Genomic DNA, 13,918 nt, shown 5'->3' with positions numbered 1-13,918 from the left:
GCGCTTAACCAACTGAACCACCCAGGCTCTCCTGACCTCTGTCTTCTATTCCACATTAGACCATCTAGCCACATTTGTACAAATAAATAGCCCTTTACTATTTTGTAAGGAAACCCAGAAGAAAGGCGGGGGAAATAAACAAGTACATGTACTGAACAACAATAACAAAAAGATATGAAATGATCGTCTAGACTAATGATTAAAATTAAATGCATGATAACCAAATGGATGGAGTGGCTGGGGAAGGGTTAGGGATTCTTAAATTAATGCCCACTAGAACTATAAAGAGAATTGATCTTTTTTTTATTAAATCTGCTACTTCAAGTCATTCAAGATGACTTTAATGTGAGAACATAAGAGATAACACAGTGTATCGCAAATGAGCTTTGATGTCAAGTGGAAATGACTGCATAGCTTTGCTTTTGATTTATTAGCTGAGACCTTGAGCAAGTAATTTTTCTGAGCCTCAGAAAATATCTGTTAAAAAATAAGAGAACAGTTATATGAAATACTGATAATATATGTGAAGTACACAGCTAACATGTAGGTACCCGTTAAGTAGTACCCATTAACAGTGATGATCTCTCTTACCAACAAACCCTAACCAATGGACTCAAGTAGTATTATTCAAAATAAGCTGCTTCCTTTGAAAACACAATGGAATTAAGTGGGGAGGGGAAAATAGTCTCCTTGGGCATTCAAAGGGAGGCACTGGCAAGCAGGCAAAGATTACACAAAGGGAGTATTTCTGATTTGAATATTGCTCAAAGTGAAATTTTATTTTTTAAGCAAGCTTTCCCAAAACAACTTGTTACTGGTTGGGTTTTTCTATAAGCTTTATGAATTAAAAGAATCTATTCAAAGTCTGTTCCTTAAGAGCCCCACTCAGGAAAATCTCAGAAATAATCCTCAGCTGAGGCAGTTTCCTGGCGAAAACTAGGAGCTCTAAGAAATTTCTGGGACAGAAAAAAGGCCTGAAATTTAAATTGACAATATAAAAATACATAAAGGGCTGCCAGGAGGAGTTGTAAAAGAAAACTTTCCTGATATCAATATGACCCCCTATTAATCTGATTATCAGAAAGAGGAGTAAAAAGAGTACAGTTAAAAAGAACGAGTTTCGTAAAGACATTCGATGGGAACAACAGGAAAGATTTCCCAGATGATCCTCAGCAGTGGCATGGTCAAAAATTTACATGCTCCTATTTGACCTTTCTGTCCTTGTCAACGAGCACTGATAATCTGTTAGTTGCCTCCTGATGGCTCATTTGCTCTCCCAGATGTTTAAGGAACATATAAAAAGAATTCGCCAGGGATGCCTGGGTGGCTCAGTAAGTTAAGCATCTGACTCTTGATTTTGGCTCAGGTCATGATCTCACAGTCCTAGGATTGAGCTCCATGTCGGGCTCCATGCTGAGCGTAGAGGCTGCTTGAGATTCTCTCTCTCCCCTTCTCTCTCTGCCCCTCCCCAGCTCCCTCATGCTCTCTAAATGAATGAATGAATGAATGAGCAAACATTTTTTTAAAGAATTCTTTGATTTGGGGCACCTGGGTGGCTCAGTCAGTTGAGCGTCCAACTTCGGCTCAGGTCATGATCTCACAGCTCGTGAGTTTGAGCCCTGCATCGGGCTCTGTGCTGATAGCTCGGAACATGGAGCCTGCTTCGGATTCGGTGTCTCCCTCTCTCTCTTCCCCTAACCCACTCACATTCTGTCTCTGTCTCTCTCAAAAATAAATAAACATTTAAAAAAATTTTTAAAAAGAATTCTTTAATTTAAAACTGTAGTATATAACAAAAGGAGTTTAAAAAGAATATATGAAACTATAGCCATATGCATACAAAGAGTTTACACAGCTGTGTTTTTATCAAACTGTCAATCAACCTCTTTCCCTTCCTCTGCCCCCCACTGGGGATGAGCATCATTTTAGCTAAACTCAACGTCAGTCTGCTTCTTCATTACTTTTACTTGTCCTTACTCAAATTATTCTCCTCAAATGCCAACTGGTCCTTACCATTAGACTGTGCAAACCCAAAATCATATATCCCTCAAAGCTTATTATCTATATGGTCATGCCATTATTGTTTGATTGCCTTCATGAACATGACTTCCACTGTCTTCATCAACACAACTTTATTATTCTAGGAAGCTCTAGACCAGAGAGATAGAAGTTTATTATTTATTCTCAACACTTTTTGAAACTCTCACCTCAAAACACCCATCTTGCTATGTCCCCCAGTCCCAAACCATTATATCATAATCATTACCCAATTCTAATCAAGCCCTTGTATTGAAAGACTCATCTTAATCCAAATCCAAAAATTTCATAAATAGTCCAACATTATCCTTCCTGCTCCAAGATGCTCTTAAATCTTTGTCAAGGAAGAAAGCTCCCTTACCATGGTAAGCAACAAACTCAGTTTTGCCTTAGCAACAGGTTATTTTGGTGGTATTTGTAGGGAGCCAGCATTCAGCAATTGCAAACCTTCTTGGATGGATGTCCTCCTTCTTAGTCTGATGATTATAGTATATAAGAGGGGTGTGTGCATGCGCGCGCGCGTGTGTGTGTGTGTGTGTGTGTATAATTTGCTCCATAGAAAGAAAGGTTTTTATATCTACTGTTAATGTGGCTGCTGTCTTTTACTGTTTCCTCTGTCATTACGCTCATACCTTACCCTATTGGACTTCCCTTAAGCTTTCTTCTAAATGCTGTGCTCTCCATGCACTTTCCTTTAGTTCTTCTGGTATGCAGTGAAATGTCTCAGGCATTCCATATATCTAAAAGACTACAATCAGGACCCTGTGGCCACTAGGCAACAATTCACTGAAGATTATCATAATCCTCCAAAGGGCCCTTCTCCTTATTCGCATATCTCCCCCTGGTCACAGGAACTACTGGGCTCCTGGGTCTGCACCTATTTGGAGCCAACCTCGCCAGCCCAGTAAGGTTAGCGTTGGCTCCACATGAATTGTTATATCTCTACAGACATGGTTACTCAGACAGCTTCATAGTCCCTGAGGTCAAAGAAGACCATTTTCCATGAAGAACAGTGTTTCAAAGCATTCTTTGAATGGCTGCTTTCTAACCTAAGGAATCTCAAACCGATGTTATTTTATTGTAGATTCCTGTTCCGTACTTTTAAACTCCCCTCATCCTCATGCCCACCAATTCCCAATAAGTTTCTGGGTTTACAGATGTATCTAATGTTTGCAGTAGCAAAGACCAACACAGAAATGCCTTTAGCGTTTTATGATCATTTTGATGTGAGGATTGTAAATTATAAAATTATCGCGGATCATTAAAGCCGTACTACAGTTTTCCTTTTGGAAACCCAGCAATGAAGCATTTAAAACAAAAGAACAATGTGATGATAAAGCAGAAACAAAGATTGGTATCATTGGTGGGCTAACTTTTCAGAATGGTAAAATATACTCATTTTTCAAAACGAGGCAATAAGTGAAAAGAATTAATGGCAATTTATACAATGAGCTTTCTTCTAGTCCTTTGTCTCATGCCTTTTTAAAAAACTTTTCCTTTTATCCTTTTTTTCTACTTTTTTTTAAAAGTTAGTGTTTCATATATTTTGAAGTGTTGTAATGAAGGAGAGGCCATGACAAAAATATTTTAAAAAAACATAGAATAATTATAAGATATGTATGGTACACAAAACAGAAATTTTGTTAAGTGCTTAGGTTAAAAATACAGAAACTGAAGATCTAATTTTTTGTTTAATCCAAAAGATTTTCCTACATTCCCTGGGATGAATGAGACTGAAATATAGAATTTGATCTTTGAAGGTTTCCCTTGCATCAAAAAATTAGAAGAAATATGGGGTGCTTGGGTGGCTCAGCCATTAAGTGACCAACTTGGTTTTCGCTCAGGTCACCATCTCACAGTTCATGAGTTCGAGCCCTTTATCGGGCTCTGTGCTGACAGTGCAGAGCCTGCTTGCAATTCTCTTGTCTCTCTCTCTCTCTCTCTCTCTCTCTCTCTCTGCCCCTCCCAGCTCACTCTCTCTCTTTCTCAAAAATAGTTTTTTAAAACATAAAAATTAGAATAAATAGATGACCTGAGCCCTTGAAGTTTAATTGACTATTAGAAAACAATTCTAGTATAGTAAATCAGTGTATGCATGTTTGAATGGCTATATTTATGCTATCATCCCTTGCTGGAGTAGCAATTATGCATTTGTTTTTAGTATCTGATAAGCTAGGCCCAGGATTGAGTTTTTATAGTAAAATAACAACTCAAAGAAATGTATTTATTGGTATGTATAATAGCCCCCCCTCCTTAGCCATAGGGGATACATTCCAAGACCCCCAGTGGATGCCTGAATATATACTCCATAGTATTGAGTATATATACTATATATACTATGTTTTTTCCTGTACATACTTACCTATGATAAAGTTTAATTTATAAATTAAGCACAGTAGGAGATTAGCAACAATAATATAATTGAACAACTATAACATTATACTATAATAAAAGCTATGTGAATGTGGTTTCTCTCCCTCAAAATATCTTATTGTACCATACTCCCTCTTCTCCTGATGATGTGAGATGATAAAATGCCTGTGTGATGGGAGGGAGTGAGGAGAATGACATAATGTTAGGCTACTACTGACCTTCTGGTGATATGTCAGAAGGGACATCTTCTGCTTCTAGACCCTGGAAAGCAAAACTGCAGATAAGGGGAAACTAGGTACAACTAGCCGATCATAAGTAGTTATTATTAATAATAATCATAAGTAGGCTTTACACAGATATGATAGATTTGTTAATAATATATTTTTTAGTCTATTTATTTTGAGAGAGAGAGAGAGAGAGAGAGAGCACAAGCGAGGGAGGAGCAGCCAGAGAGAGAAAGAGAGAGAATCCCAAGCAGGCTCCCGGATGTCAGTGCAGAGCCCAATGAGGGGCTCGATCTCACAAACCGTGAGATCATGACCTGAGGTGAAATCAAGAGTCAGCCGCTTAACCAACTGAGCCATCCAGGAGCCCTGTGACATGTATGATAGATTATTGTCATATCAACTAGATTATACACTTCTTGGAGAGTACATCTCACAACCTTCTATTTTCCCAGTGTGTTTAGCATCTTGTATATAGTAAGTGCTCATGAAGATGTTTAGATTTGAACTCTGCTTTTTAACAACATTATTATTTCTCCTCATGGTACTTGCTCAGTCACTTGGGCAACTAACCTTATCTCTGGTTTTGCGGCTGGTTTGTTGAGCCTGCTACCTGAGACTTGTCCCTCGGGTTTGTTGAGCCTGTCCCTGGCATGACAGTTTCCACCCACTCGTGTTTATTCTTTGTGGCTGGGTCACAGCTGGCTTTGAATTAGAACATTAAATATACAGCACCACAGTTTGGTCTCAGGCCCGGCCTCTGGTTTGTGGCACTAGGCCATTGGCCTCTGCCAGCCAGGCCCTGGCCCCGGTTTCCGCGATACAGGGAGTGCCCATCAGCTCGCGGTCACACCTGTTAGGTGTTTCTCCGCTCCTGCCTCCGCGCGAGCAAACGCCTCCTGCACCACTGGGGACCTGGGTGCAGAGCGCGGGGGAAGGGGGCGGAGAAGCAGGGCCCGGCCTTCTCCTCCTGCGGACCCCGCGGGATCTGCTCGGAGGGTGGAGCGGGGAGGGGGCACTGCGAGGCGGGAGAGGGTTGAGACAGGCGGAGAGGGGCATGGGGAGGGCCCGTGGAAGGGGTGTCACTGCTCGCTTCACGCTTCAAGAGGCTGCAGCAGAGGCGGCGGGGCTGAGGCGCGGAGGAGACGGGGTTTGTAGCAGCCTCCGCATTTCTCCTTGCAGCCCCAGCGCCACCGCCCCTCGCCGGGCCGCGGCGCGCGTTAGGCCGCGCAAAGTGAGCGCGGGCGCCGGCCGGCTGCACCTCACCCGGGACCGGAGGGCAGAGCGCGGTGGGGCCGCGGCGGGGGTACTGCGCGAGCCGGGCGGCCCGCGCGTCTCCGGGGCGCACCAGCTGCGGCTGCCACCGGGCCGCGGCCGGGACGGAGCACCCTGCGCGCCCCCCGGGGGCCGGCAGCGGCCGGGAGGCGGCGCGGGGCTCGGCTCCTCCGCCCCGCAGCTCCGCGCACCCTGCAGCGGCGGCGGCGGCGACGGCGCGGGCTCGGGCGCCCGGGCACCCTCCGAGCCCATGGCGGGCAGCGATGCGGGCGGCGAGGGTCGGGCGCACAGAAGCGGCGCCGCGCGGCGTCCGGGGGCCCCCGGCGGGCGGGGAGGCGAGGCTGCCGCCAGCAACCCGGGGCCGCTGTCCACTGCTGAAGCGCCGGCGGACGGCGCTGCGCTGCCCGCCTGGATGCGCCTCTACTTCTACGGGATGCACGGGATCACCCTGGACGTGCTCGTGTCCGCGGCTCGGCGCTTCGCTAGCAGCCCGGACCTCCGGATGCTGGGCTTCTCCTCGCCCTACCGCTGCCTGCTGCACTCGCTCACCCACTTCGCCCTGGAGAAGGTCTACCTGCAGCAGCGGCGCTGCCCCAGCGCCTTCCTCTTCAATTTTCTCCTCTACCCCTCGGCCCACGTGGCGCTGCAGACCCTGGCGGGCCAGGCGCTGCTGCTCGGCCTGCGCAGCGGACCGCGGGGTGCGGCGGCGCCGGGGACACTGGACCTAGCGCTGCAGTATGTGCTGGCTCTCTACCACTGCCATGTGTTCCTGAAGCGCTTCCTGCGCTTGCGGTACCGGCGGCAGCCAGAGCAGCGGCAGCAGCCGCAGCATCGGCCCGGCGCGCCCCCCGCCCCTCTGGGCGCCCGGGCCCCTGTGGTTGCAGGTGGCCGGAGGCGACTACCCCGAGACACTCGGGGCGTCGGAGGAGCCTCCGGTCAGGGGCTGCCGGACCTGCTCCGCTTTCTTTTCTTCGGAATGCACGGCTTTTTGGATGAGATCTTCTTCACTTTCTTCTTTAACTTACTGGGGCAGGGAGACGGGGCCACCAGCGGCCACACGTCGCTCTGGTCCTTCTTTATTTATGGCAGCTGCAGTTTTGTGGTGGAAAAGCTCTACTTCCACCTGCACTGCAGTCGTGGCTGGAGCGCTTGGAAGCGGGTGCCCATCTACGTGGTCTTCGTCTATGTGTGGGAGTTGTCCTGGGGTCTGGGACTCCGCATGTGCGGTGCTTGTTCCTGGGACTATTCTCACTACCCGCTCAATTTCATGGGCCTCATCACCCTGATGTATTTACCTGGTTGGATATTTCTTAGTGTGTACCAGGACCTACTCTCCAACGTGTTGTGGCGGGTGCAGTACCTACCGACCAAATAAGACAAAACAAAACAAAACAAAAGTCACTGGATTCCCACGAAGCAATTCGATTTCCTTTTACACGTTTAAAACGGAGTGGGTTTTTTTAGCCTTTTAATTTTTATACGTTTTACTAAATTCTTACAATAGGTTTTATTGGACCCTTTAGTTTTTATGACACTTTGGAACCTATGCATAATAATACAATATTTCAAAATACTGCTCAAGACATAAAGTACTTGTCAATATTGAAAACCCCTTACAAGCCCAAGCAGTAAAACCATCATACCTTAACTTCAGAACCTGTAGTATGTTCACTTTTGGGGGCGTATGTGGGTGATAACTACTAATTTTTTTTTTTTAAGTGAGGAGGTTATTCAGATCAGAAATCAGTGATCTTTACAAGATTTGGCGAAATTTTCTGATTTAATGGTTTGTTTACTTTCTTTTTAATCCAATTTCATTTTAATTCCTTGCCATACTTACCAATCACTGCTGAAACTCAGTATCTTGTACTTCTAAAACTACAGTTAATAGCTCTTAAAGTGCCTCCCTCTACTACACAAGTGAAAAAGAAACTGACAAATGTGAAAACACATCCTATGGATACAGTTTTAAACTCAGACAGGTGACACTGTGTTAAGATATTTGATCTCCATCCTGGAAATGATTGTTTTCCAATGTGGATTAGCCTTAAATGCCAAGTGTGTTAACATTGATTAGATTTTATGTTATCTATGGCTGTAAATTTTTGTTGTAAAATGTTTACCTTGTATGCCCAAAGTCCAAGCAAAGTTATACCACTCAATAGTGTTCTAACCCTAAGGACTTTTGCTACATGGAGCTTCAAGAATAGAAACGATTCCTTGGAATAAAATGAACCTAAATGTTCATTATACTCGCCTTTGGCCTAATTGTTTACCGTGACCACAGATACGTGTTTTCAGTGTACTTCTGCTATGGCTCACTTGTAAACATCTTTCTTTTTGCTTCTGGGCCCACAGAGGTTTGGGGCCAAACCTTGATGTGGTAATGTGCATTATAAATCCGTGATAGCTTTATGGTGACTCGTTATTAATGTCTGGAAGCTCCAAAGTTAAATGAGATGGTAAAAACCATTTTAAGAAATCATGTCTAATCGATTAATAATGTACTTTAAGATTGTTTGTTGTTTTTATTATAGTGAGAAAAGACAAGTAGAATTGGGCGTGGCTCAGCGAAGGATGACTAATACCTTCTCAGTTTTTATTACAAACGTAATTAGAAAAACTTACAGTGTGTACAAATGAATAGTTTCTGCTTCAAACTATTAGCTCATCTGTACTATGAAAGGGGCTTATTTCTGTTTTCAGAAAATGTTTGCTATGGTAGTAAAAACGAATATGTATTTAGATGGTTTTCAGGAATAATTTTGAGAATGTTATTTTTTAATCCATTCTCTGAGGTTGCAAGGTAACTTATAAGTAATGCAAGATAATCAGCCCTACCTGTGAAATGGATCGTGTCACACTGAATATTTTAGCTGGTCAAAGTTGAAGAGCAGCTATTGAAAGGAAGCTAAGTGTTTGCAGAAAGTAAAAGCGTCAGCTTATGACATGTGGCCACAAAGGATTTCTGAAAGCCTTGGCGTGGACAAAGTGTTAAGTATGGACACTAAAGTTAGTCAGAAACTGAGCAAAATATTTGTAATACAAATGTGACACACACACCGGAATCTGAGTGAAGTGTGGCACCACTCCACACCACACATTCCTGTGAATGTTTAACCACATCCTTGGCTTCTAGAATACTTGTTAAATGTACAGGTTTGCACTCATATCCTCTCCTGCACTCTACTGCTCCTCATCCCTGCTTTCCTGCTTGCCAGCATTCTTGGGGTAAGAAATCTGTCAAGAGGTGAGAAAGAAAGCCTGTTAATCCTATTTTAAAAATTGTTTTGTGTTTTATTTTATATTTGAGAAAGAAAGAGACAGAGCATCGGCAGGGGAGGGGCAGAGAGATGGAGACAGAATCTGAAGTAGGTTCCAGGCTCCATGCTGTCAGCACGGAGCCTGACATGGGGCTCAAACTCATGAACCTCTAGGTCATGACCCAAGCTGAAGTTGGATGCGTAGCCGGCTGAGCCACCCAGGCACCCCATGTTAATCCTCTTTTAAAGAAAAGGTCAAGGTTTCCATTCATTCAGTTCATTCAAGAAATAGTTATTGTGCACCCACTATTTGCAAAGCATTTGTCTATATTCTGCAGATACAGCAATAACCCAACACAGACAAAATCTTTGTCCTTATGAATCTCAAGCTTAGTGCTTTGATAAATTTGAGGCTATACTTCTTTGCAAGGCTACTGTTTTAGTACTAGGCAATGAGAGGCAGTGGCTAGGAGGGTTCCCATCAGGCCTATCCCTGGAATATCAATCCATCATCTCTAAAACAAAAGCCCATTAACAGCCCCTCGGCTAGTTCTACAAAGACTTCATTCATATGTACTCAGGAAGTGATTATTCTGACTATTAACTCAGCACCTTGCTGTAGGGCATCTCATTACATGTTTACTCAATTTCTTAATTGACATTTTGCTGTAACTGAAACTTCAAAGAAAAAACAGGGAAAGAACCATCACATCAATCAATTGTGTTAACTTATTAGCAGTTCAGCTATAGAAGTGACAGGTCAATATAATAATATTTAAGTAACACCACCTGCCAAGATGTTGTTGCTCTATTATATATATAAAATCTGAAGTAAATATATGTATATATCCATGTATATATCTTAAATGAATATATATCATATATACATCTTAAGTAGATATATATAATCTGAAGTAAATATATATAGTTTTAAGTAAGATATATATAATCTTAAGTAAATGTGTACCCATATATAAAATAATACATACATATAAAATATTATGTACATCTTAAGTGTAGATTTATATACATATATATGTATACACACACACACACACACACACACACGCACACGCACACACGTACTTAAACCTCTAGCAAACCTCCTCTTACAAGTGAAGACCCTGAAACTCCAAACTGCAGAGTTTAAGTAACTGCCCAAGTCATACATACAGCTATTGAATATTTAGACTTGAATCCAAGTACACGGTACTCCAGCATCTGTTCGTAACAGCAACACTGTCATGCCTCTTTCTACGGACCCCGCTGATTTTGGATCTTCTGTGGATTTCACCTTACAATTTGTATCACTCTTCCCTTCCACTAACAGGTGCAGGGGAAGACGCATCAAAGCCAGGCACCAGTAACAAATCCGCTGTTTCATGTTGCCCTTTTATTCCCTGGAAAATAACAATGGAGCGAATACCAAGATGCATAACTGAAAATCAGCCTAGTTCTAATCCTCAGATGATAGTCTTTATATTCAAGCAGCACTCTGAAATGAGTTCTTTATTTGAAGTCAGATAATCTTGATATAAGAATATTACACCAAAAGACATAATATCTTATACCACAAGCTAGGAAAAACACATACAATTACTGCTACATATTTAACATAGCGTTCTGAATGAGCATCACTGTAAGAGCTAAACAGCCCAACAATTAAAATTCAATTTTTTGCAGAGACATTTATTCTGAGTTCAGTTAAACACCTTAGCATCTATTAAGTCCTTAACAGAAAACATGGGGGGAAAGGGACAAGTATGGTTTTGCCCCATATTTAACTTCTACAGCCCTGAAATTTTCTTCTAAAAGTGCTTTAAATTTTAAGTCAGTTCTATCTAGGCACTGAATCTAAAGAGAGAAATAGAACCTTTTACATTTTTCATGTTAACAATGAACATAGAAGTTTCTAGGTTCTGTAAAGACTCCAATAACATTGATAATCCATTTCAACATTTCAGACATTTCAATGACTCAGTGTACTTAACTTTGAACATTATCAATGTTTGACATTTCATGTTTCAACTTAGCAAAACACAGCTTAGAAAAGTATGACCTGTCCTTTGTTGTTTAAGAAACACTTCTAGTTGTTAATTCTATCCTTTTGAAAAAATAATTTTTCTGTACTGTTTTGAAATAGACTCCATTAACGTAATGGGCCTGGTTCTGTTTAAGTGCGAGAGTGAAGAATTTTGGTAGACTGTTCTGGTTCTTTTCCCACTTCCCAAATACATTTAAAAATCAATATACTTGGAAAGGAAGTTATGCTCCAGACTTGGAGTGATAAATCATTGTATCGTAATATCTGAAAGCATTTTAATAAAATCAATTTTTGTTTATATTAAAAGGCATTAAAAAGACATTACCTTTTAAATTAATTTTAAATATACTATCTCCAATATATTTTCCAACATTGCTTAATGGAACTAAGCTCTTTTACTGAAGGAAAGTAAGAAGAAACACTCTTCCCCTCCTCCATGAAACACATGCCTCAGTTTATGCTGAAGGAAAAGATGGTTTCTGTTGTGTTGCCAGTTTGTTTTTTTTTTTTTTTTCCTATTCTTAGACTTGGTACCAGAGGAACCAACAAAAACAGCAACTGTTTGTGTGGACCTCTATTCACTAGAATCGGCCCCATTCTGATTTTTAACATTGAAGCATGAAGCTGTCACATAGGCAGTCGCTTTCCAGACACTAGCACCCCAAATTATAAATTAACCTGGGATGAGTATAGAGAAGTTCTTCCCTAGAGATTTTTTCTCTTAATACAAAGATAATATACACACAAAGACTTTTTTCCCTCAATTTTTAAATTTCTCTGCAGAAATGGTCAATTCTTAGACAATCGTTAGAGAGAAAGAGAGGGTGAGAGTAAGGGAATGATCTTTGACTTACAGAAAGATTTTATTTTCATCTTTTAACAATTCCATTAGAATCAAAACATCACATGGACCAACTTTCCCATTTGGAAAAAGTGTATCTTTATCATGATTAAGGAGAATCAAGGGTTGAAAGAAACCATAAGAGTTAATAACATCCAGCCTTCCATCCAAGGCAGGAATTTCTGACAACATCTCTGACAGATGGTTTCTCAACTCAGCTTGGACTATTCAAGGCAGTATTAATTATGTTTTTCATGCAAAGACCGAATACAGGGTAAGCTGTCAACAGCTGAGCTGATAAACCTCACTATCAGTGAAGGAACAAGACTTTTCAAAGCTTTCAGGAGCTATAGATCACTCATCCTGCTGGTGTATTGCAATGAAACATTTTATAAGACTATTTTCTCATCATTAAAAAATAATCAATGTTTCTTTCATCGTGATACATATGGTCTTATATCTTTTCTAATGATGCTTCCTTCACAGAGCCTAAGCAGCTGGGCTTTGAGAACTTTGACAGTAATTGACATTACTTCATAAAAAGAAGAAAAAAAGAAACATTGCCTTCAGGTAGAGGAGTAGAAGATGAAATAGTAAGGGACCCTGCTTGGTTCACTGGCGTCTCAATCTGGTTGGACCCAGAAAAAGTCTTGTCTTTGGTTGTTGCTCAGGATGTCAACTGGTAGGGACATCCAGGGAGTTTCCTGGTAGCTTCCTCTGACTGACCTAAACAGCTGCATTAAGAAAGGAATTGAGGGAGTACTGGGTGGCTCAGGCGGTTAAGCATCCGACTTTGGCTCAGGTCATGATCTCATGCTTTGTGGGTTCAAGCCCTGCGACGGGCTCTGTACTGATAGCTCAGAGCCTGGAGCCTGCTTCAGATTCTGTGTCTTCCTCTCTCTCTGCCCCTTGCTGACTCATGCTTTGTCTCTCTCTCTCTCTCTCTCTCAAAAATAAATAAATATTTTAAAAATTAAAAATAAATAAAAAGAAAGAAACTGAGAGGCCAAAGGAGTCACAGAAGCAAGTAGCTAGTCAGGAAGGATGAAAGATGTCATAGATCAACTGTCCCAATCAAAAAAAGAGAATTATATATTAAAGAGAGAACTAGCCCCACTTTTGATGGGATTCCAACAGGCATTTCTATTACATCTGAGATATTTTATTAACATACTATTAATATCCATGATAAAAACTGAGCTAGTCTCACGGGATCTCAGATTCAGAACTTTAAATATTTGAAAAGTAGTTGTTGTTGGAGAAAAATAACATTGAGAAGAATATGCAGAAAGTTTACATCATAGTAGTTATTTCCACTAACTTTTATGAACTAAAGTTAAATGAAATATGCTCTTGTACATTTCTGAAGGAGAACTATTTTGGTCTTAACCTTTTATTAGAAACAATGAATGGACAGGAAGATAAAATAAATGAAAGCATTCCCTGGAGTACATTGGAGCAAGTACTCAGATCCCAAGTACTTAAAAGCAAGCATTTAACAAAATCTATCATTGCACTTACTTGTAATGATGATATTTTCAACAAACAAAACAAGACAGAAACAAAAGAATAAAAAAGACAGAAATAGAAGATACAGTGGAAGGGATAGAGAGCCCATGGATTATTTTTCTGTGGCTAAAATAATTCAGATTATAAACGGTATTCTTAGTCTTTATATCATGTACAATTTGAATTACAAAGAAAAAGCTAAACTTGTGAAATACCACATACCATAGGTATGATCGAGTACCAAAGTGTACCCTTTGTTGCGTTAATAATTATTCAACAAAATTTCTGAATTGATTTTGTGTGCATGTGTAATGATATTATTGGACATGCTATAAGAATTTTAATAATGTGC

At 41.3% G+C, this 13,918-nt stretch overlaps 1 protein-coding gene across 1 annotated transcript; it reads left to right on the top strand.

Moving 5' to 3' along the window:
- Positions 1 to 5,599: 5,599 nt before the first annotated feature.
- On the top strand, positions 5,600 to 8,159 carry TMEM229A (transmembrane protein 229A). Its single transcript, XM_060633017.3, has one exon. The coding sequence runs from the start codon at positions 5,692 to 5,694 to the stop codon at positions 7,282 to 7,284; it is 1,593 nt and encodes a 530-aa protein (XP_060489000.1). The 5' UTR covers positions 5,600 to 5,691; the 3' UTR covers positions 7,285 to 8,159.
- Positions 8,160 to 13,918: the final 5,759 nt, after the last annotated feature.

This window comes from Panthera onca, chromosome A2 (genome assembly GCF_046562875.1).
Source record: "Panthera onca isolate mPanOnc1 chromosome A2, mPanOnc1 haplotype 2, whole genome shotgun sequence".
In the NCBI taxonomy this organism is placed as follows: Eukaryota; Metazoa; Chordata; class Mammalia; order Carnivora; family Felidae; genus Panthera; species Panthera onca.
Note: the sequence above shows the minus strand (reverse complement) of the source record. Positions and strands in the feature narration are given on the sequence as shown.